Source organism: Stenella coeruleoalba, assembly GCF_951394435.1.
Source record: "Stenella coeruleoalba genome assembly, chromosome: 5".
NCBI lineage: Eukaryota > Metazoa > Chordata > Mammalia > Artiodactyla > Delphinidae > Stenella > Stenella coeruleoalba.
The window spans coordinates 144,401,944-144,426,238 of record NC_137150.1 but is presented as its reverse complement, the minus strand read 5'-3'; the positions used below and the strand labels follow the sequence as shown (position 1 = coordinate 144,426,238).

At 54.7% G+C, this 24,295-nt stretch overlaps 1 protein-coding gene across 16 annotated transcripts in view; it reads right to left on the bottom strand.

The window, feature by feature from the left end:
* DIP2A (disco interacting protein 2 homolog A) overlaps window positions 1-24,295 on the bottom strand; it is a 92,193-nt gene that overhangs the window by 15,813 nt on the left and 52,085 nt on the right. For 13 of the 16 annotated variants that reach the window (XR_013828415.1, XR_013828416.1, XM_079921864.1 and 10 more), the window contains 16 exons: window positions 24,058-24,181; window positions 23,603-23,712; window positions 23,162-23,264; window positions 21,744-21,808; window positions 21,428-21,521; window positions 20,332-20,451; window positions 18,912-19,026; window positions 17,402-17,541; window positions 15,275-15,411; window positions 14,729-14,809; window positions 14,155-14,282; window positions 11,620-11,734; window positions 6,333-6,534; window positions 5,368-5,477; window positions 5,202-5,282; window positions 2,731-2,854 (listed from right to left, as the gene is read on the bottom strand). Coding sequence is in view for 13 of the 16 variants with exons in the window: in XM_079921864.1 (XP_079777990.1) it covers window positions 2,731-2,854; window positions 5,202-5,282; window positions 5,368-5,477; window positions 6,333-6,534; window positions 11,620-11,734; window positions 14,155-14,282; window positions 14,729-14,809; window positions 15,275-15,411; window positions 17,402-17,541; window positions 18,912-19,026; window positions 20,332-20,451; window positions 21,428-21,521; window positions 21,744-21,808; window positions 23,162-23,264; window positions 23,603-23,712; window positions 24,058-24,181 (1,849 nt within the window). In the remaining 3 variants the exon portion in view is untranslated. Of the gene's footprint in view, window positions 1-2,730; window positions 2,855-4,095; window positions 4,589-5,201; window positions 5,283-5,367; window positions 5,478-6,323; window positions 6,535-11,614; window positions 11,735-14,154; window positions 14,283-14,728; window positions 14,810-15,274; window positions 15,412-17,401; window positions 17,542-18,911; window positions 19,027-20,331; window positions 20,452-21,427; window positions 21,522-21,743; window positions 21,809-23,161; window positions 23,265-23,602; window positions 23,713-24,057; window positions 24,182-24,295 lie in introns of those variants that run through there. The other 3 variants (XM_079921862.1, XR_013828417.1, XM_079921863.1) reach the window with 3 other exon arrangements.

Sequence of the window (24,295 nt, the reverse complement as noted above, 5' to 3'; positions counted from 1 at the left end):
GAGAAAAGCATCCCCTAACAGCCAAGCAGCAAACTCCCAGAGCCAGGACCCCAAGACAAGGCAGGAGAGGCAGAGCGGGAGCCGACGGGGAAGACGGGCTATAGGGGCCGCACTGGGCAGAGTGAGGGGATTCCACAGGAGCCAGGTGGCACCGGAGGGAGCCGGGAGGGCTGGGAGCCCCCAGGAGGCCCAGACATCCCGACTGGGGAGGCGCAGGCATCTTGTTCCCACAACTGTGGGTCTGATCAGAGAGCAGGGCGAGGGACGGAAACCGTTCACCCACTCACCAGCGCCAGTGAGCAGCCATGAGGGTTTGGGGCCAGCAATCCAGCCCAACACAGAGAGGCCCACGGAGTGGGGCTCGGGGCTCAGGGTGTGGGGCGCAGAAGGAGACGGGAGGGGTGGGGGGTCCGTGTGGATGGCCCGGGGGCCAAGTCCCACCCAAGGTACAAGGAAAAGAATCAGGGGCAGATGGTCATCTGTCCAGACAAGGTCAGCAGATAAGAACCGCAGCCCATTTTAACATGTGCTAAAATGCATTAAGAAAATGATGCAAGATATGAAAGAAGAACCAAAATCAGAACTAGAAAAAAGAAATGAGGAAAGAAGTAGAAATTATAAAAAAATCATTTCAGAAACGAAGATGGAACTAGAAGGAGCCCAAGAGCAAACAAGACAATGGACACAGAAACCACGAAGAGGACGAGACTGGAAACTCAACGGAGACACTCCTGGGGAAAACGACAGAGAAGACCTAACACGTGGGCCACGGGAGCAGTCAGGAGATGCGAAGAAAATCAAAGCAAGGGAAGGGACAGAGAAAAGACTACGGTTCTAGAAAACTTCCTTGAAATTAAAAAAAAAAAAAAAGATTTGCATCTTCTTATTTAAAGATACTTTATACATTGTACGGCATTGATGGTATAGTGGTGAGCGTAGCTGCCTTCCAAAGATACCTTAGGTAAGAGAATGCCGCCCTGTAATAATCAATGTTACAACCATATGCCGGACTTTAAGAAGGGAAAAAAAAATGTCCTTTTGGCACCTAGAGCAAAAAGGCCAGTGACTCATAAGAGGAAGAAAATTAGATTATCGTCAGACTTGATGCTTCAGGCCAGGAGAAAATGGACACATATTTGAGAGGCTCAAGAAAAGAAAATGTGAGCCAGGGATTTTTTTATCTAGCAAAAAACAACTTTCATTACGAAGTGTACAGACTGTTACCAACAAGCAAGAACTCAGGGGATACTGTTCCAATGAACCTTCCTGAGAAACCAATTAGAGAACCAGCGTGGCAGAAAGAGACTGAACGCAGTCACTGGGACTGAGGGTGAGGAGAGGCCGGCTTTGCAGGCCCCCAGCCCCACCCGCCCCGGTGACACAGAGAGCACAGCTACAGGGAAAACGGGTGGAGAAAGCACGTGTGAAAATATTTAAGTTGCTTTCAAAAATCACACAGGTGGTCACGTATTACTACCGTTATTTTGGAGGTGCTGCTTGTGACACAGGATAAAGCAAGTGAGTGATCTTGGGATATTTGAATTCTATCGACTCCCATCCTGGAGAATCAGGATTCTCAGTAGGGAAGAAGGGAGACACAGGCGTAAAGCAGACGGAACGTCAAGAAGGGTTCAGTAAAAGCCTGTAACCCTGAATCTGATCAGGTGCAGCAGTATGAACTCATGAGCCACTGCCTGTCTCCAAGATATAATTATTATACTCATTTTAAATCAGACCTCTGTTCAAGGAAAGGGCCAACTGCCAGCGGCCAGCCCAGGAGGGACGAGCCCCTGGCCCAAACTGGTGCTGTGAACACCAGGCTCCACGGAGAACTGGCCGGGGCACCTGGTCCCAGCAGACAGCAGGAGGCATTAGGACGGGAGGTCACACCCGAGGACGTGGGAGCAAGCTCCCACTAGGGCGCGACAAGAAACAGAATTCATTTCATTGATAGAAGGAAAGAAGCAACACTTACTCTACCTTTCACAGCTGAATTCTACCACTGGGTGACCAGATACTAACGAGGGCAAGTGTCTGTTTATAGCTTACGGCTGATAAGTGAAAAAGAAAGGACAGAACACCACTATTTAGTGACCCTTAAAGCGTTAATGAACGCGGGACAGAGAATGTCAATGGCTGCTAGCGTGCTAATTCCGCAAAAGAAAGAAACAGCCTTAGGGTCTTGCGAGGGAGTCTGACCCCGGGTTCCCTGTGGGAGCCCAGGAGCAGCCGCCCGCCCGGCGGCATACACGGAGCCACTCCAGACGGCGGAGACGCTCCAGGGCCACAGAAGAGATGGACAGAGGGCAGCCTGCAGGTTAAAGGAGACTTAAAAATATATCAGATTTAAAGAAAATCGGCAGACTAAACTGTGATGACTAGGACGCTCATCTGGGTGATCAAACTATGGAGAAATGGAAGAAATGGTGACCACAGAGGTCAGGACAGAGGCTACTGTTGGAGAATGGAGGAGGTGGTTGGGACGGGAAAAGCAAAGATCCATTTCTCGACCTGGTTGGTGGTTACAAGGGTGTTTGCTTTCTAGTAATAAAACAAAGGGGAGAGATACGGGAAGAACAGCCAGATGAAGAAAGCAAACAGAAAGGAAAGGCTGCACTAAGACAGGCAAGAGTGGACTCACAATTACACACAAGTGCTCACAGGGGTGGAGGCACGCGTGACGGGAGCGCAGGGTGGGCACGGGCAGAGGGCAGGCCGGCAGGTCCTCACCTGGGGGGTAGACCAGGGCCACGTGGGCCCCGGTGGTCAGCCTGGCCTTCTCCATCAGAGCAGCGGCCACTCTCTCAGCCTTTTTGTGCAGCTGGATGCACGTGGTGGTGCTGGTGACTGTGCCCTAGGAAAGCAATCGTGGGCACTGCTGAGCGGGGGGCAGGGGACGACCCATGGACACTCCGCGCACAGCCCGTGTCTGAGCCCCTGTGGTCAGGAACCAGGACAGGTGCCACTCCAGACCCATCTGCAGTCTTCTCAGAGCCTGGTTGTCCACCACGGTCAAAGACTTGGCGACTGAAGAAAACCCTTTTGGCCATTATGATAAAATATTTTAAATATAACAGTAGTATAAAGAATAATGTAATAAATATCCAGTTTTTCATTACCTAGTATTTTGCCACGTTGTTTCAATGTCTCTTTTATAAAATAAATCACCACCACTCTACATACACCCCCAGTTCCATCCTCTCCCTCCCTAAAAGCAATCCTTATCTTGAAATAAACACACACAAGCAAATGAGAAACAGTAAATACAGGCCCCTAAACTGAACCCTGATGCACGTTCAGGCACCCCATCCACCAGGTCCTGGGGCCTGGGTCGCCACAGGCTGCTCTTTCAGGGAGCCTGGGCGGACGAGTGGCTGGTGGGGCACCCCGCACCTGGGCCTCTGCGGAGGAGAGCTGGGCCAGGGACCAGCTCCGAGCTGACCCTCCCTCCCCTTGCCGACCCGAGTCAGGGCTCACAGCTCTCTCGGTCCTTCTCAGGAGAAGCACAGCGCCACTCGGCCTAACCACCACCGGCCTCCAGGACAGCCCGGTGTAGCGTCCAAATCCCTCACTGCTCCTTGGCCGAGGTCGCACCACGCAGGTCCGGGGGCTTTGCACAGCTGGTCAGACTCTCCTCACACCCAAGCCGAGGTACAGAGCGCCATGCCAGGCACGCACCGGGAGCCCAAAGGCCCAGAGCCCCCCCAGTCCCCAAGGCTAGGGGCCACCTCGTGCCAGGGACACCACCTGCTAGGCACAGGCCTCCTCCCGGGTCGAAAGCCGGCATATCCTTGGAGACCTAAGGACAATTCAAACCTCAGAAGGTTGACAAGCCAAAAGAAGTGCAAAAACTTACAAGTTTTTGGAATGCACCTGGAGAAGGCCAGGTGGTCTTCTGTTGGTTCCTCCTGAGCTCTGAGCTTTAAAGACGATCATGGGGTCTTCTCGGCTGACTGTGCTCCTGGTGGTGTCTCTGGACACGCCCACCCACAGCCCCCTCCTCCCTGGGAAGTGCTCCATCTGCACAGGCGCTCAGCCCCCACGCAGGCCACCCTCGATCCCGCGGGCCTGCCTCTGACCCCCCCTCACACGCGCCTACATCCCCACGTCCTCTTCTCTGAATGGCCATCTCTCGCCTGGACCACGGCCCCCTGGCCCGCTGCTCCCACCCTTGCCCTCTTACAATCCAGAGGAGTCGCTCGGAATCACGGGCCCCATCACACCCCTCACGGCTCACGCCTGGGGTCAGCCCAGTGCCCCGGCCTCGCCGCCTCACAGCCCCGGCTGCACTGATTTTCAGCTTCTCGCCATGAGCTGACTTTATCTTGGTCAACAGTTACTTATTGGCTTTAGAGTTCCATCAGCCACAGGAAGACTTAATTCACTGTCTGGCGAACAGGGGCCTTTTCTGTCTTCTTTAACACTGTGTATGTAGCAGGCAGCAATCAATATTTTTGAATGAAGGAGCAGTGGCCAGTAATGAGCAGGACTGAAAGCCAGGCTGGTGTTTCTCTTTCTGTTGTTTTTTGGCTGCACCATGCGGCATGCACGATCTGAGTTCCCCAGCCAGGGACTGAACCTGGGCCCCCTGCATTGGGAGTGCAGAGTCTTAACCACTGGACCACCAGGGAAGTCCCAAGGCCAGTGTTTCTAAGACGTCAGAGCACAAGCGTCCTCATTGGCCCGGGAGCGCCTGACAGAGAGTCATGCAGGGTTTTCATTGTTATTTTTCATGTTTTCATAGTTTGTCTACTGGCCCACAACTTACAGTTTCTCCTTTATACCCTAGAAGCCCCTGGTATCATGTAACGCCCGCTGAAAGGTACCCAGGATCAGGGCAGTAAGCAGTATTTGTCATGTTAAAGCTATCAACAAATGTAGAAGGTCTAAATTCCTAATCTTTACAAAATAAACATTTCCTTTTAGTTCACTTAGGAGTACTTACATGCATACTATTCATAATCAAAAGACAAGGTAATGAGAATTTTCCTGTTAAATATAAAAGCCACAGAAAGGTAACTGTGTGGCTTGTGTGGAAGCTGAGGCTCCCACAGAGAGAGGCAGGCCAGCCGGGGCCTGGGTGCCAAGGCTTGCTGTTCTCCAAACGTGAGGCCTTGAGCCTGAGTGCCACAGCTGGGAAACAGACCTCAGCCCCCCTCCTAGGCGGGCAGCGCGTGGCCCGCAGGCGTGGGCGGCCTCACCTTGGCGCTGAGCAGCAGGAAGAGCAGGTGCTCGGGCGTGGTGCTGGCCCGCCAGCGCAGCACGTCGGGCAGGAACAGGAGCTGCGGGGCGCACGGGGGGCGCTCAGTGCTGGCGGCTTCCCACCCGCCAGGGAGGCCCCTCCTCCCCCCAGCCACCCACCCTTACCTTCCTCGCCTGGTCACTGTCCTCCAGGTGAGACAGCTCCCTCCCCGAGGCCTGAGCGATTCTCTTCCCAGCGACCAGGTTCCCAACAACCATGGAGGCTGGCCCAACCTCTAGAAAACGAGGGAGGATTGCGAGTGAGAGGTGGGTGCCGTCTGAGAGGTAATCATCACACAACTTTTTATTTGAACAGGCAGGCATTTAATTCTTCACTATGACACAGGTGTTCGGGAAACCAGCTACAAGGGTTATGCTAAGTGACAAACAGAATCTCTCTCTTACAAACAAACCAGATGGAGACATTCACCACATGGCAGATGCCCTGGGGAGATATGATTTGACCTCAGCCAGAGCTAAACTCTTAATGTATTTATCTCATTGTTTTACTGGTTGTGTTTCATTTAATGGTATTTTATGTGTGTAATAATCAACAAAGGTTAGCATTTACTAAAAATTTACATTACCAAAGGAATGAAAAACTGTACATAAGAGTTAAACCAGGGAAGGGAAGTTGACCGTTTGTTGGGGCTTCCTAGATCAACCCGGTGACTGTGGCTGATGACAGAGCCGAGTAGCAGCACGCGCGGCACCCACAGGCCCCATGGCTTCGGCGTGGCCGGCGCCCCACGGCACAATGGTGGCCGCAGCGGCGCTTTAGATTTCAAGCTCCAGGGCTGCTCTTGGGCATCAGTTCTGCCCCCAGGGAGCAGCCTCCACAGCTCAGACGCCAGGCCTGAATCCAGTCCTGGGGTGGGTGCTAACAGGCGGGGGGAACCCCCATGCTGGGGACGTGGGGTTGTGCTCTCCCCTGGGGGGCAGGAGGTGGGGACCGACCCGGTGTGCCGTTCGCTCTGGCTCTTAGCCCCGACCCCAGAGATGGAGCGTTCAACAGGGCTGCACCAGTTAAACACAAGCGTAGCTGCCGCAGTCTGAAGACAGAATAGACGTGTTGTGTGATGTACACTAACCTGGCTGCTTCTGGCGAGGCTTGGGAAGGTTGGTAACACACGTGTGAGGGCACATTAACACGTTACACGGGTGCAGCATCCCCTCCAGAAAGCGCTGTTTGGTTTCAGAAACGTGAATCCCTCCTAGAGGGGCCTTGGGCAAGGTGTTCGCAGGAACCAGGGCCAGACAGTACACGCCCACCTGGTGGATGCTGTCGATGGCCTGGAAGGGGGGGCATGAGACGGGGAACTGTGACCTCTGGGACGTTTTGCTAGAAGAGAAACATGGCGAGGCGAGTGTGCATTTCCTATCACTTACACACACGTTCTGTGTATGTACACAATCGAATATAAATCTGTAACTGCTCACATTAAAAAAAAGCCGTAAAGGTAGTTAAGTGACTTCCTGTGGGAGAAGCAGTGAACAGCAAGGCAGGCAGAAGCTGGACTCCTCTGAATACACCTTGCTTTCAAATTTGGAACCATGTATATATTTTACACACAAAAAACTTAAAATTTAAAAAAGCAATCCCTAACAACTGAAAGTAAAATAAAACGAACTCAACCAAAGTGGAATCAGGTTGGTAGCCCAGCCCCAGAGAGAATCTATTTATAGTGACTTTAAACACAGGAATTTCATTAATCCAGTCCCACGGGCAAAAAGAATTGAAAAAACATCTTAAGCTGCGCTCGGAAATTTCACACTTGAGAGGTAGTGTGGAGACGGTTATTTGGAGACTGTGCTGTGTGCAGAGTGGCCTCAGGATATGAGTACTTCTGCTGGAAGTATCACCACTGCAATTTTTCATTGTGGAGAAAGATCGGTGACTTAAGAAAAAACCCTGAGGTCTTGAGCTGGAACTAGCAGCATAAACCCATGATGCAGGTAATCTTGCAAAGCAGGCGGACATCACCTCCTACTCTGTCCACTGAAAAAAGCCAGTAACATCAAGTTCCCAGACAGTGCCCAAATTCCACTTCCCCTAGAAGGCAGCGGGGCCCCAGGAGTGTCGGGTCTAGGACACAAAATGCACCACCTCCCCAGGAATCGAGCTTCCTGTTCCCGGGTGTGGCCTCAAAGAACCCAGGAGGTGTGTCTAAAGGGCTCAAGAGCCAGTCCGAAGAGGCTCCCACTGACCACTGTCAAAAATACAACAACTATAATCCACTAGTTCATAGTGAGACGAAAAATTAAAAAAGACTCAAAAGCCTGGCCCCACCAAGTGCAATTTTTACCTTATTTTGATCCTGAGTTTAACACACATACTAAACATTAGATAACCCAGGAAATTTGAATAGTGACTAAATATTTAATTTTATATATATGTGTATATATATATATATATATATGTATAAAATTATATACACAATTACATCCAAAAGAACAAAATACCTAGGAATAAATTTAACCAAGGAGGTGAAGGACACATGTACACTTAAAACTATGAGACACTGATAAAAGAAATTGAAAAAGATACAAATAAATGGAAAGATATTCTGAGTTCATGGATTGGAAGAATTAATATTGTTGAAATGTCCATACTACCCAAAGCCATCTTCAGATTTAATGCAATATCAAAATACCCATGACATTTTTCACAGAACTAGAAAATACACTAACATTTGTACGGAACCACAAAAGACCCTGAATTGTCAAAGTAATCTTAAGAAAGAAGTACAAAGTTAGAAGTATCACGCTCAGTGATTTCAAATATCATAAAGCTATAGTAATCAAAACAGTATGGTATTGGCACAAAAACACATGTAGATCAATGGAACAGAATAGAGAGCCCAGGAATAATCCCACACATATGTGGTCAGTTAACTTACAACAAAGGAGACAAGAACAGACAACAGGGAAAGAGAGCCCCCTCAATGAATGGTGTCGGGAAAACTGGACACCACACACAAAACTAATTCAAAATAGATTAAAGACTTGAATGTAAGACCTGAAACCGTAAAACTCCTAGAATAAAACATAGGCTATGGTAAACTCCTTGACATCAGTCTTGGTGATGATTTTTTTGGATTTGACACCAAAAGCGAAAGCAACAAGAGCAAAAATAAACAAGTGGGACTACATCAAACTAAAAGGTTTCTGCACAGCAAAGGAAACCATCAACAAAATGAAAGGAACCTATTGAATGCGAGAAAATATTTGCAAATAATATATCTGATAAGGGTTAAGATCCAAAATATATAAGAAACTCATACAAATCAACAGCAAAATAAAACAAAAACAAAAATCAAATAATGCAATTAAAAAATGGGCAGAGGACCTGAATAGACATTTTTCCAAAGAAGACATATAATGGCCAACAGGTATATAAAAAGATGCTAAACATCACTAATCATCAGGAAAATGCAAATCAAAACCACAATGAGATATCACCTCACACCTGTTGGAATGGCTATTATCAAAAGGACAAGAAACAACAAGTGTTGGCGAGGATGTGGGGAAAAGGCAGCCCTCGTGCACTGCTGGTGGGAAAGTAAACTGGTGCTGCCGCTATGGAGAACAGTATGGGGGTTCCTCAAAAAACTAAAAATGGGCTTCCCTGGTGGCGCAGTGGTTGAGAGTCCGCCTGCCAATGCAGGGGACGCGGGTTCGTGCCCCGGTCAGGGAAGATCCCACATGCCGTGGAGCGGCTGGGCCCGTGAGCCATGGCCACTGAGCCTGCGCGTCCGGAGCCTGTGCTCCGCAACGGGAGAGGCCACAACAGTGAGAGGCCCGCGTACTGCAAAAAAAAAAAAAACAAAAAACTAAAAATGGAACTACTATATGATCCACCAATTCCACTTCTGGGTATTTATTGGAAAAAAACCAAAAATGCTGGACATCCCTGGTGGCGCAGTGGTTAAGAATCCGCCTGCCAATGCAGGGGCACAGGTTCGAGCCCTGATCCGGGAAGACCCCACTGGCCACGGAGCAACTAAGCCCCTGTGCCACAACTACTGAGCCTGTGCTCTAGAGCCCGAGAGCCACAACTACTGAAGCCCATGTGCCTAGAGCCCATGCTCTGCAACCAGAGAAGCCACTGCAATGAGAAGCCCACACACCACAACAGAGAGTAGCCCCTGTTCACTGCAACTAGAGAAAGCCTGCATGCAGCAACGAAGACCCAATGCAGCCAAAAACAAATAAATAAGTGAATAAAAAAATACCAAAATGCTAACTTAAAAAAAATACATGCACCCCTCTGTTCATTGTAGTATTATTTACAATAGCCAACATATCTAAGCATCCATCAATGGACGAATGGATAAAGAAACTGTGGTACACACACACACACACACACACACACACACACACACAGGAATATTACTCAGCCATAAAAAAGAATGAAATCTTGCCATTTGCAACAACATAGATGGACCTTCATAGTATTATGCTAAGTGAGATAAATTAGATGAAGAAAGACAAAAACATATGATCTCTTACATGTAGAATCTAAAAACAAAAACAAAAAGATGAGCTCATAGACATAGAGAACAGATTGGTGGTTGCCAGAGGTGAGGGGTGGCGGGGTGGGAGAAATGGGTGAAGGCATCAAAAGGGAGAAACTTCCAGTTATAAGGTGATAAGTACTGGGGATGCCATGTACAGCATGGGACTGTAGTTAATAATGCTGTGCTGTGTGTTTCAAAGTTGCTAAAAGAGTAGATCTTAAAAGTGCTCACCACGAGAAAAAAATTCTGTAACTCTGTGTGTTGACGGACATTAACTAGACGTAGTGACTCTTTCACTATATATACAAAATCAAATCATTACGTGATACACCTGAAACTAATACAGTGTTACATGTCAATTATACCTGAATAAAAATTTTATTGTTAATTTTTAAGATGTGATACTGGTACTTCTTTTTTAAAGAAAGACATACTCAAATTTACAGGTAAAATCTGTGAGTCCGGGATTTGCTTCCAAGCACTCCCGAGGGAGAAGCGGGGAGGATGGGCGGGGCACGGCTGGGGCCTTGACTGTCGGTCATTGCTGAAGCAGCGATGGACACACAGGGGTTGTTACACTCTCCTTTGTATGTTTCGTATATCAGAAATATTCCATAACAAAACATTAAAAATTTTCATTAAAAATAAACGTTGTAGGGCTTCCCTGGTGGCGCAGTTGTTGAGAGTCCCCCTGCCGATGCAGGGGACGCGGGTTCGTGCCCCGCTCCGGGAGGATCCCACATGCCGCGGAGCGGCTGGGCCCGTGAGCCATGGCCGCTGAGCCTGCGCGTCTGGAGCCTGTGCTCTGCAACGGGAGAGGCCACAACAGTGAGAGGCCCGCATACAGCCAAAAAAAAAAAAAAAAACAAAAACAAAAAAAAATAAACGTTGTAAATATTAGTAGGAAAACCGATCCTCTGAAGCTCAGAGCTCCCTGGCCTCCCTGACGCTGGACTTTGTCTGCTCTGTACAAGTGTCCTTTCTTAGGTGGCTGGGGCCGAGCACACGCCACAAAACCAACCGGAGCTGTCGGTACACCAGAGGGCTTCCCTGAAAAGCCGCCAGGACTGAAATTCACCCAAAGATTTGTACACTATTGTCCACAGTAGCCTTATTCACAATAGCCAAAAATTAACAACCCAACGTCCACCAAGGTGTGAACAGATAAGCAAAAGAACACAACTTGGCAATAAAAAGGAATGAGCCACTGATCCACACACCACGAGGAACCACACAAACGTGATGCCAAGGGAAAGAATGCCAGACCAGGAGCCCACACTGAGATTCATCTGCACGGACGTCCAGGGAGGGGGCAGGGCTCATTCCCGGCGACACAAAGCAGCCAGCGGTTCCCCGTTAGACGGGAGCGCTCTTACCTGTGGTTACCTGGGCGTGTACATTTGTCAAAACTCATCAACCTGGACACTTGAAAATGGGCTCCTTCTACATGGAAGTTACATTCAGTAAAGCTGAGTGGACACTTAGTTTGTGCTCTTTACTGAAGGCAAAGTTTACTCCCTTCCCCGCAAAAGAACTTGTTGAATCTAGTTCATTATTTAAGGATGTAAACGTGGACGTGTAGGGAAGGACAGTGCGCAGCAGGCGGGTGAGGCCGAGGGCACGTGCGTGTCAAACGGGTGTCACGAGGTGGGAAGCACGCGGAGCCCCAGCCCAGGCGCGAAGGGTTCACTGGGCTATGCTTCCACCTTGCTACACGTTTGAAATTCTCAAAGCACAGCAGTGGAAACACCGATGCGTGCAAGTTTACATCTCTCACCCCGGTGGATGGCAGCTCCGCGGGGCCACCCCTCACCTTGAGGGTCAGCCCACGCTCAGCCAGTGCCCACACGCACCCCACCTGTAGCACACGGCTCATCCACTGGAAGCTGTCCTCCTCTGAGGCGTCGGGCCGCTGCTCTGCCACCAGCACGATCCGGTCATCGTGCAGCACTGTCACGGAGAACACCGCGATCCTGGGGGAGGAAGGGACAGAGATGACGGCCCGGCAAGGGGGGCCGGGACGCGGACGCCCCGTCCTGCCCAGACGGAAGCCGCAGCAGGGCTGGAGGGAGACGTTGTCCAACAGAATTTAAAGGAAGCAGCCACGAACCTCCTCCAATGTGGATGAAATAAGTTTCGATTCACAAAACAGAGAGCACGTCAGTGCACAGCAAACAACCAGGCACACGTTGTAAAGAACGTTTTCCTTAATTGCAATGTTAATCTATGTGATGTACTTCTTTATGCAGAAGCCTCTGTCGAGAAGTTCTGTTAATTATCTATTTCTTCGTCCAGGCGAAATCTTGCATCACCCATCACTCTGCTCCTGTCTGTGGCTGACGGCAGTGGTCTTCTGTCTCACGTCTGATCGAAGAAGTTCGACATGTTCTCCTTTTCTCTGTGCTGCCTTTTTCTTCCTTTGGACTTTGAGTGGATTCTCTTTTTCTTTATGAGACAAGCATCTGTCTCCCCATCACGCCCATCCTGCTGGCACGGCTGCCAAGCTAGCTCTGGGCCCTCACTGACCTACCTTCTCAGGCTTGCTCCTTTGGCCGCTACGCACAGGCACACACACACGCACACGTGCACCCACTCTCTTTAATGCAACAAACTTTACCCAGTATTAACATTTCCTTACTTTCACACATCTTGTTTCTCTTAGTACCTCACCCAAAAGTGTTTTCACAAACATGGTCTTTTTGTGACAAAACTTCTGAACCTTACGTACCCAAGAATACTTTTACTGCAACTGCACAATTAAGTGACATCTTGGGATGAATATAAAATCTAGGTTAAAAGTTCCTCTAGGGCTTCCCTGGTGGCGCAGTGGTTGAGAGTCCGCCTGCCAATGCAGGGGACACAGGCTCGTGCCCCGGTCCGGGAAGATACCACATGCCTCAGAGCGGCTGGGCCCGTGAGCCATGGCCGCTGAACCTGTGCGTCCGGAGCCTGTGCTCCACAACAGGAGAGGAGGCCACAACGGTGAGAGGCCCGCGTACGGCAAAAAAAAAAAAAAAAAGGTTCCTCTGAAAAACTTAAAACGTTACTGCACTGTCATCCTCTGGCTCCAGCCCCTCTGCCGGGGAGTCTGACGCATGCTGGCTGGAGGCCCACCCCACGGGCCCCCTTCCTCAGGGTCCAGACACGCATCCCCCACCGAGTCTGCTCTCAGGATGCCAGCCCTTCTTGCTCTGCTTCCCTCTTAATTTTTCTTTTAAACTTTCTATTTCTTGACTTCTGGAGAAATTTCTTTATCTGGCTTTCCAGCTTATCAGCTCACTCTACAGCCACCTCTGCCCTACATTTACTCCATCTGCTAAACACTGTCCTGTCGGGACGCCGTGACCGCGTCCAGTGCACAGCTCCTCCCTGGTGGACGCAGGTGGGCCACCTCTCCATCCGCCAGTGCGACCACCCTGCACCCCCGCTAGTCGCTGGGCCGGCTTCACCTCCAGGTGCCATCAGGTGTCGGTGGCCACGCGAGGCTCCCTAACGCACCCAGGAGCAGGCGTGGGCTACCCCGGAGTCCGCTCGGTGGACACTTGCACTGACGGTGTCTCCGGTTTCTGCTGTGAGTCCTGTGCGCCCCGGCTCCAGGCTGCACGCACCCACCAGGCCTGCCCGCCCTGCTGGTTTCTCCCGAGTGCTTATTCGCGGCCGTCATCCTGACCCGGAGAAGGGCCGGCAGACCATGCTCACCTACCACTGGCAGAATTCCCTGATCGTTTCTTTAAGGTATATTCAAAGGACGGCTCCAGCCAGGCTTATAGGCACCTTAGCTTGAGTAACGAAAGCACTACCTTGAGAAGAATACAGTGAAGGAGTGCAGTGGCTGAGTGGACCAACTAGGAGAAGGGGCTGCCTCCTCCAGGACAAAGAGAGCTCAGAGCTGGACAAGCTGGACAGGGTGCCCCCTCCCCGCCCCAGCTGCCCGGCGCCCGGGCCAGGGGCCCCCTTACGTGCTCTATGGACATGAGAATCTGTAAAGTGACTGCCTAACACATTCAGAGAAGGCGAACTGACTCTATTCCAGGAGACAACAGCCTCGGGTGATTTCAGGCAAAAGGGTGCCCTCCGCTCCAGCCCGCACTCCCGAGGCTCTCCGGCAGCTGCCCAGGTGCCCTCGCCCTCACGCGCACTGTGCTCCGTGCCCAGGTCGAGGTCTGGATCTCACCCTCTAAGGAACCATGAGCTCTGTGTGCGGTGAGGACTCCAACTCTGGCATCCTCGCTGCAAATGTCATCCTGTTCTTTGTGAAGTTCCTCTGATGAACAGGAATTTTTAGGTTTTGTGTATTCAAATCACCAGGCTTTCCTTCCACTGCAGGAGACCTCTCGAAGGTTAGCTAGAGAAGGAACCTAAAGGCATGGCAAGGGGACCCGCAGCGCATCACCTGCCTCTGTAGACAAACTTCATGGGCTCCACGGCCAGTGCGGTGGCCACGATGTCGTCCGCGTTGTGTCTGCGGACCCCCACCACCATCAGCCCGTCCAGCTTGCCCACGACGAAGACCAGGTTATCCTGAAGGCAAGGACGCTGGTCGGGCCCCGGACACGTGGGCAGCCCTGTGGCTCAGGCCCTGCTACAGAGACCTGACAGCTCGGAGACCAAGTAACTCACAAGACAGGGCCAGCGGGCCCCCTGCCCACGGTGACAGGGAGACCCAGGCAGGGGCCACCAGGGGTGAAGAGGCCCTAAGCCTGGCAGGCTTTCGGGGCGGGGCGAGGGAGCACCCAGGGCAGGCATCAGCACCGGAAAGGTCAGAGATGGGAATGCAGCTGAGGGTGAAGTCTGTTAAGGACTTGATGCTCCTGCGCTACAGACAGGGCTCCCCAGCTTGGCCCCAGTGACGTTCTGGAGGCCGGGACTCTGTTGGGGGGGTCCTGTGCACAGGGGATGCAGAGCAGCACCCCTCCCCAGCTCTGAGACCATCTGCAGGCCCAGGGCTGCCAGCGGGACATACTCACAGGCCCGATGAAGCCCAGCAGCCCCGTCCTGGTGAAAGGTCTGTCGGAGACGGGCGTGCCCCCTGCCGTGACTGGGACAGTCTGCACAGAGTGGGGAGGACAAGGTTAGGCATGGTCCACAGGGACCAAGCGAGCGGCAGGCAGGTGAGAGAGAGGGCCAGGCATGCGCTGCCCGTGCCGGGTGTGGCTCCTCAGACGGGCATCACCGCGTCTCCCTGGAGGGGAAGGGGCTCCCACCAGGGCCAGAGTCCCTGCCGTCTGGTGAGACCCCCTTCAGGCTCCTGGCCTCCACGGCCCGTGCTCCCCCTCCCGGCCTGTCCCGTCCCGGCCCGGGGTCTGGGGGGCACTCGCTGGACTCTCCTGACGACCCCACGGCTCCAGTCCAGAGGCCAGCTTCCCTGGGCCAACCTGGATCCGTTAGGGCCACGAGGTGCCCACGCAGGGCTGGCCTGACAGAGCGGGCACTGCCGAGAGCCGCACTGTCCCCTCCCACCCCTCCGCAGCTGCGGACTCGACCTCTGCACAAAGTAGGGACCAGGCACGGACCTCAAAGATGTTCTTTGTGATCCCGAGCAGCCCATAGTATGCTGTCGCCGTCGCGCTGGAGTTGACGCAGATTTCTCCAACTTCATCGGTTTTACAGAGGTAAGGGGTCCCCTCCACCTTCACAACACACACGTTAGCTAAAGAGAGAAAACAACCCTCAAGGGCACGAACAAAGAGGACACTGAGATGGGCCATCCCCAGAGACCCGCGGGCTTGGCCTCTGCAGGGTGGACACGAACAGTTCGTGTGCTCCAGGCTTGGACACTCACACCCCTCTGGCCACAAGCCTGCGTGTTCCACACGCGGTGCCTGAAGGTGACAGAAATGCTCCCAGTCACGTGGGTTCTGTCGTCCCCCCCGGCACCGCCCTCCTGAACCCGCAGGAGATGGGCGGTGCCACCCGCTCAGACCTTTGCCTTTCGGGCTGGCTCCCACACCAGGCCTGACGACCCCCCCCCGAGCGTGGGCCCCTCCCGCGGCCCCATGACCCCCTTCTGTCTTCACCAAGCAGCATGCCCGCCGATGCGGCCGCCTGTGGCCCAGAGCCTCAGGAGGGCAGGCAGCGGAGGGTGGCGCTGCTGCGTGTGCGTTTCCCCCCAGATCCGCGCGCTCGCCTGCATTCTAATGCAACAGAGACCCTGCCCACGCCACAACCAGACCAAAAGGGACAACCCCGGCGTGCCGTGCTAACACAACCCTGGGGCTGACACAGAGAAGGCTGCGCATCTGCCGGAAACAAGACCCCCCAGGTCCTCACTGACTCAGACCTGCAACAATCCCGGCAACAGACACACACACACCCGAGGGAGCGTGTGCACGCATGCGCACACACCCCCCCCAGGGGAGCACGTGCACACATACACGCCCCAAGGGAGCACGTGCACACACACACCACACACACCCCTGAGGGAGCACACACGTGCCTGAGGGAGTGTGTGCACACACACAGAACCTGGTCCAAGTTTAAGAATAAAACGAGAGTCCTTATACTTTCAATCAAAAGAATCACCTATTACAATATTTCACCATCTTTTAAAGAATTACTGTGCTTGCCACGTAACAACTAAAAATCAGAAAGACCCTGCTCTTTACCCCTCATAAAATGTTTATGCTGGAGTTCCTGCCTCTACAGAACCGCTGAGTCCTTATTTTTGGTAGACTTATGCAAGGAAAAAACACAACTCACGCTTCTAAGAAAGTGGAACTAGAAACAAACTCAAACGTCCCGCCTTGTTCTACGTGTCCGACCTCTGGCACACGCACAGGCCCAGACCGCGGCCCGTGGCCCTCCCACTGGTTCCCAGCCTGTCCCCCGAGCGTGGGCGGCTCACGCCCCGCCCACGCAGGCCCTGTACCCCGGAGAGCAGCAGACGGGGCGACTGGCGCAGAGATGGGGCCGCTCTCCGGAGGTGCCCAGGTGGGTTGGCAGCTGCCCGGAGCCCAGGAGGGCCAGCACGGGGAGGAGGGGAGCTGGAGCAGCCACGGGGTCACTGCGGTGAGGGGCGCTCCCCATCTCAGTGCCGCAGGGCCTCCCGGGCCCGGCTCTGCTCTCAACTCTCCCCCATGACCCTGCGCAGGGTCCCGCGTGTGCTCGCGCCTGCGGGGGAGCTTCAGGGCACAGCGCCGTCACCTTCCTGTACTCGCCGGCTGCCACGGCGGCACAGACACCCCGCGACGCATGCGTCATCTGGGCCCGGGGCCTTTCTGGGAGCACAGGGATCCCTGGGAACCTTCAGGGCCACGCTGCTCCCCTAACAGGCCCTTGTCAGGATGTAGAGACAGTCTCATCACCGGGTTACCTGCAGACGTCCAGGGGTCTGAGATTGACGCCTGGCCTCGAGAGAGGCGTGACGACTGCCTGGTGCGCAGTGAGCACCCAGAACCCGAGCTCTGGCACCACTTCCCCAACGGTGGGGAACCAGAGTCCGGTTCACAGGCCATAGACACACCTCGTATTTCAGCACAACTTTAACTTGATACAAAGGGAGGCAAAAACCAAAAAATATGTTACTAATTAAAATCCCAATTCACATGGGGAATCACCTGAAGCCCTCTGGTGCTCGCGTGCTCCAGAGCCTTTGCTGCCACCCGGCCGCAGGACAAGACCATCCCCAGCTGTGACCTCACCTCCAGGCATCACCTGACCGACGTCCTGAACCGTCAGGACCGAGAGCTTCTCTTCCGCGTCCAGTCTGATCACCCCGTGACTGAGGCAGCTCATCGACAGCACAGCTCTTCTTGGAGGAGGGCCCCCCAGGTCAGGCGGCCTGGAAACAAAACTGATTAACTAACAAGGGAAAAGAGCCCGTGGGCGTAGGACCACGGCCCCCTGCCGACAGGACAATGAGCAGCCAGGTGCCCGTCTGCGCCGGCTGTGGGGACGTTGGCTGCAGGACCTTGGGGGGCAGCATGTATCTCCACAGGTCTGCACGACGCCCCACCCCACGCACTCCTCTGCAGGGGGGCCCTGTGGGCCGCAAGGACGCTTCCACCAGGCCGTCCTGGGACATCCCCCGGAGCCCCGAGCAGCAGGTGAGCAGAGCGACACGCCTCCTGGGAGCAAGCCTGCGAGCACCAAAGCCAGGGGAAGGAGCCTGGGACCGCACGCACGAACAACGAAGCGCCGGCCGCTCCCCAGCCCGTGCCAGCCCGAGACCATCAAACTACCGGCAGAACTGCCCTGAGCAGCCCTTCCCAACTCCTGACCGTGGGAAGCAGGAGAGGGAGGAAAGTGACTGCTGCTGTTTGCGACGCCAAGTTTGGGCCTGATTAGTTTCGCAGCAGCAGGAACCAGGATGCTGAGAAACAAATGTCATATCTTCTCCAGCCGGAAAACACTACTCTGCTGAGCACAAGAAATCACCATAGAACAAAGGAACGAAGAGCACCTTATGGTCTGTAAAGAATAAAGACGTTGTTTTCAATGCTAATTATTACTAAAATTTTACCATCACTTACACCACTATTTATAAATACACAGACGTAACACAAGACCACAGCTGAGGCTAATTTGAGTTGAGGGTGGAAAATTAACACTAAGTCACCCTCAGCTGCAAGGACGCTGCCCTCTACCCGAGGATGGCGCTCAGGGCAGCGTGGACGACGTGGGCAGGAAGGTGAGCCGAGGGGCACACCTGCGGAGGCCTGCGGAGCGACATGGATGAGCCCAGAGACAATGCAGCCTGGGGGCGGTGGGGCTGGGGGCACCACTGGGAGGTCAAGGGTCCCACAGGCACAGACCCCCGTCCACAGCTGATGCGCACTGGCCGCCGGCCACCCTGCCCCGGAATAGGGGCGAGTCCTGGCTGCAGTGTTTACTGCGGGACACAAGGCCTTCCTGATCGGAGGAACGCTCGGGAAAACCAGCCCGCGTGCTGCAAGAATCCAGAGGTCGCGACCCAGGGAGCCGCTATCGAACTTGCGCCACAAACCAGGCCGGTGTGGGACGTGCGGCCAACACAGGCTGCTGGATGTGGCACCTGGGGCTGCCCCATTACAGCACCAACACACCTGGGAAACGGGCCCAGGGCCAGTCGCTGCTCTCGATTTCTCCTGCTCAGGAACAGATCAACCAAATCTGCTACCACAGGTAATTCGGCTGAACGAGGAAGAACTAAGCGTCTACAGCATGGTCTACCTGCGGATGGCCACCGTGAGTGCCTCCGGGGAACTGGCGCAGGGACAGATCACCTCCGGCCTCAGCCCTCTGGCCTGGAAGACGTTGAGGAATGCGTCACAGGAGGATATGGACCCTGCGTGAGACAGAGTGGACACAAGAGCTGAGTGCAAGGCCGACGGGCACGCGGCGTGGGGGACGCCCGGCGCTGGGCCTGGAGGCTGCACCCCTTCACCTCACAGTCAAAGTCTCATGGGGAGGGGGTGGGGCTCTTTCCATGAAAAACAGGGCGCGTTCTCAAATCACCAGCAAACAAGCAGCCAACTCGCAGCCCCGCATTGTCTCTGAGGTCTAACCCACGGCCTCACCCGCCTCCTGGCAGCTCTGCCAAGGGGGAGGTGACCCAGGGCACTAATGGAGCCGCAGCCGAACCTTCCACCGCTTGAGGCCCCGGCCACGTGCGCGCCCTCTCCTGGGCGTGCCTTGGAGCTGCAGCTTCTGCCAAGCGGCCCTGCCGTGCCTCTCCTGTGGGCACAGCCTAGCTCTCTGTCCCTGCTTCTCCGCCAGTGTCACCGGGCCACGAAAACTCAGCTCCTAGGAGGCTGGGTGCTGCCCGCTCAGGGCCTGAGTCAGCACAGCCCTGCACCCACTGGGGCCCCAGGGCTGCACCATGACCTGCACCCTCTCTCTGCACAGCGAGGCTCCAGGGAAGGAGGGGACCTGGTCATGGGTCCTTGTGTCCAGCAGAGGACACACAAGACCGTCCAGAGGGCTCGGAGCTACAGGGAAGTGACGGGCACTCGGAGTGGTGGGATCTGGGGTCTGGGGGGCAGCATCCCCGGGACGGGCTCCTGGTGGCTCGACGGGTGCACCGCAGTGGAGGCTCGGAGAAGCCGGCAGCTCCTGGTGCTTTGGAGGCAGGACGGCGGGGCCCTCGGGGTTCGGGGTGGGTGGAGGGAACGAGAGGCTTTGGGGTGCTAGAATGTAGGGTGCCCTCCCGAGTGTCGGGGCCACAGCTGGACAGGGTATTAGATGAAAGGCAGCCTCTGGTCCAGGGCGGATTCAGTGCACGAACAGTGACACACAGGTGTTAAAGCAGTGAAAAAACTCCCCGGGAGGACACAGGGCGGCTGGGAACGTGCAGCGGCCACGCCAGTGCAGTGGGGCACAGGCCACAGGCTGGGAGCCTGAACCGGGCTCTGGCTGTATCTACACTCTGGCCAGACCCGCTCAGGCACGGACCTCCCGTCCACTGTGTCAAAACCACTTTAAACGGAGAGGCCTGACAAACACGTCTGAGACGCACCTGTGAGTCACCACGAGACCCCGAGTCACAGAGCAGGAGACGCACCCATGTCCACGGGGCACCCAACACGTTCCGGCTCAGCCCTGAGCCCCGGCAGCTGGCCCGCGGGGGCGGGGGTGGGCAGGCGGTACTCACACGGGTTCGCACCGTCGGCCACGACCAGCAGGCGCAGGGAGCTGAGGCTGACGTCCCTCTGACCTCGCTGCGCCAAGAGGGACCAGTGCATGTCGCGGGACTTCACCAGCGCGGCCCGGGCTGCGGGGGGGCGGGGACGCGCCTGCGTCAGGGGCGCGTGCACACAGAGCAGGCCTCGTGCTCCCTGCCGCCCGGCCTCCCCGCCCAGCCTACCTAGAAATCAACTCGCTCGTTCGCAACTGATTCTCTCTCGGAGCCTCTCTGCTCTCCCCACACCGGCCCCTCCCTCTCGAGCTGCCCCTCCCACAGCCGTGAGGCTGGGCCTGCCCTGTGCTGGGGGGCCCGGGGACGTGGGGCTGCGGGGAGGCCCCCGATGTGAACAGACGGGCTGGGCCTCATTCCCGGCCCTGCTCTCACCAGCAGAGGCACCCGCCAAACGCCCCACCAGACTTTGGTTCTCCTCCATTAGACAGGGTAAACAGAGACAGCGCCCAACACGCCGCAGAGCACGGCCCATGTCCACATCGGTAACTGGCACCATCATCGGTGCAGTCGGCAAGCACACGGCCACCCGGGACAAGTCAGTGCGAAGAAAGCCCGAGTCCCCCTCAGGGGTGACTACAGGTGCCCCGGAGCTCCGCCGAAGCAGAGCCAGAGGGACGCTCAGACCACGCAGGTGTGGCCGTGCTGGGGAAGCACCGGCTGACCACAGGTGGACAGCAGGGCAGGCTGGGCCCCACGGGCAGCCCCCTCACTCTGGGTCATAAGCCGCTTTGAGTAAACAGCTTTGCTACTGGTAGCCTGAAGAGCCCTAACTTCAAATCAAAACCACCTCAAGAACTAAGAATTAGGAGCATTTCTGTGAGGGAATAAAGTTAGGAGTCTACGGCCCTTGCAGAGAAGAGCTCTCCTCCACGACCCCCCAGCTCCCCAGCGCTGGCAACTCAGACCCACCACAGCTGTAGGGGAGCCTGGCCCCAGCCCACACACGCCTGCGGTTCTGCATGCTGCTTTATTTTTTCTTAATCGCCAAAGATGAATTCAAAGAGACTTCTCTAATGAAGGATGAATGGAGAGATGGTGCTATTTCCGTTACCTTTATACGCACACACTTTCTGAATCCAGGAGAGTGGGTTCGCCTTCATCAGCGCGTATGGGATGCTGACCACGTGCATCCTGTTCATGACACTCTGCAAAGAGACGAGCGGTCGGGGCTGGGCACGAGCCCCGCCAGGAAAGGCACAGAGAGCATCAGAGCTCTGCTCACAGGACAGCTCAGTCCAGAGACACCGTTCACACCAACACGACTAAGGGTTACTCCATCAGCTATGATAGGGTTTGGTGTCACCCATGGACGTGAAACGTTAGCAACCCTCCCTCCAACAGTCAGGTCGTTTAGACACAGCACTCACTGTTAACACTCCATGCCACAGGCCGGCATCCCTTTTGAAATCCAGCACATTTGTTAATGTTTCAGCTGAAAGAGGACAAAGATGGTTAAACCACGTGTTTAACCATGACTTGGGGGGAGTGACCCTCCTCACAAGTCATGTGCATTTTCAGAGAAACCCTGAGATGATTACATCATCAACATATAAGAGTTTTAGGAAAGATACACAGCGCTCCCAAATGCCATGCACCAGTCAATCAATAATCTTGGTTATCAAGTTACTTGGTTATTCAAATTACTGGAAAAACATAAAAGTAGAAGGTCATACAACCGTGGATTAAAACGGAGAATCTGCTGATCACTGATCTGGAAACACAGGGAGCAGAATACACTCCAGAGGCTGCAGGCTTGGATGTGGAGATGAAGGACCGTGGCAGGTCTCTCACCTCTCAACCCTACGCCCGCACACCCCCACTTCTCACGTCATCCTGCAGCCCCGGGAAATGTCACAGGTGCCCCGTGTCACTTCCCTTCAGAGATGTTCCTTCCCTCCTGCCCACTCTCTCTCCCAGAGGCTGTGCCGCGCGTGCTGTAGGGCGCAGCGGTAGCTGGGGTCCCAGGGCCGCTTCCAGCACAGCCCTGAGCTCAGAGCTCAGGCAGAGGGCAGAGCCTGGGGCTGCCAGGCGCACCCACAGGAGGAACACCCAACAGTGAACAGGAAGCTTGGTTTGTGTGCCAGGAAATGCTGCTGCGTTCTGCTAAGAATACTGTACACACGCTCCCTTGTTGGCTAAAGAGCCCACGTTAGGGGTGATACATGTATGGTTAGCACTGGATCTGAAGCAAAAGAAAACCGGGGGACCTGATTTGACAGAATTAAAAAAACTACGCAGGCCCTCGAACACACCTAAAATCCTTTTCCAAATGTCCACCGAAGTCTTGCCCGGTGCCCTCAGCTAGCCCTTGCTTCTAAACACTGATATTTCAGATTTTACACATACCACTCAATTTACTTCCTAGTTTTGTTCAATTCCAGTATTTTAGTGGAAAGAAGTAAAGTTCTCTACGTTACATAGCTGATATTTCACAGTGAAGAGGGAGCTGCCGGTTCATTGCCAAGAGACAAGCCCTGACCACAAATATTCCACTGGTACCTCCGAGTGTGTGACAGCTTAGGCCAAAGCCAGCCACAGAAAACAGTACGAAAAAGTGCGCCCCGATAAGAAAATGCAAAATGCGCTGCCCCTCAGCTCACTGGGCACAGACCAATGGGTAGTGAGTGGGTTTCACGCTCTGTAACGCCAATGTCCAAACTCCACCTGTCCAGGACAGCAGAGGCCCCGAGCTCGCGAGCCGCACGACCTGGATTAAACAGCAGATGCTACGCGGACAGTGTCCAGGTGCCTTGCGCCCGGCTGGAGAGCCGCCCCACACCCTCACCTTCTGAGTAGCCGCATGCCTGGGTCAGAGCGTGGCACTGTGCCAGCAGGGATGCGTGGGACACCGCGACCCCCACGGTGCTGCCTTCTTTGCTGGTTTTATACTGAAAGATTTCAAAAGCACAAGCTCGTTAGGCGATGTCTCTGGAGGCCGTCCCCCTTCACCAACCATCGGTTCAGCTGGAGCGCACTTCACGCCCAGGCCCTCGAGGTGACACCCTCGGCTGAAGTCGGGTCACCCTGGGCAGGTACCGAGGGCGACAGGGCACGCAGGCTGGTCCCCAGGGGAGGATCTCAGTGAGTTCCCACAAGACACCTCATCTTTCTGGGGTGAAGGCAAAGCACAGAAGCTGTTGCCTGTGATCTAAGCAGCAGCAGCTACACTCGGGGAACAAGCCCTGAACACGGGGTCTGTTTCAGCCGCGCCAGGCGAGGTGGCTACCTCGATGTAGGCGGTCCCGGCCCCCGCGTCCTGCGCCGATGGGTGCCAATCCTTGGGGGGCTTAGTCAGGTGCTTCCCGTCTATCACCAGCCAGGTGAGGGGGGGCCAACCTGTGAGGGTGCAGACAGGGACACGGCAGAGGCGAGGGTCAGGAGTCTTTGCTCCCCGCAACGGCGCCTCTGCCGCCCAACATGCAGCCCGAGCTGCTGACAGCTGAGGAGCCTCGCCTCACTGAACCTTTATGAACTTATGTCTGACGGCCAGTGGCCCCCAGGCTGGACAGCACAGGTCGAGAGCCTGACCCAGGCGAGGAGCAAGATTCCCCAAGGCCTAGAACACAGCCTCGCTTTTCCTGAAGGCCCTTCCGTCTCTGTAACGGTCACTGACAGGAAAGGACGCCCGAGGGCCCGGTTTGGCAGAGAACTGGGCCGCATGCTGCCCGCCCACAGGCCCACCTTTGAAGGCCGCCACCTCTCCCGTCTGGGCCTTGGGCAGGCCCTTCTGACAAGCGTCCGTGGTCAGGGCCAGGGCGACGCCACAGCTGCCCAGCAGAAACCCGACCTGCTGGCTGCCAGCGTCCTGCAGAAACAGAGAAGGCAGAGGTGCTCAGCTCACACAGAGCAGAACTCCTTCTCTCAGCCCGTGGAAAATTAGGACAATGCAGCCCTGTGTAGGTATATACTACAGGTATAT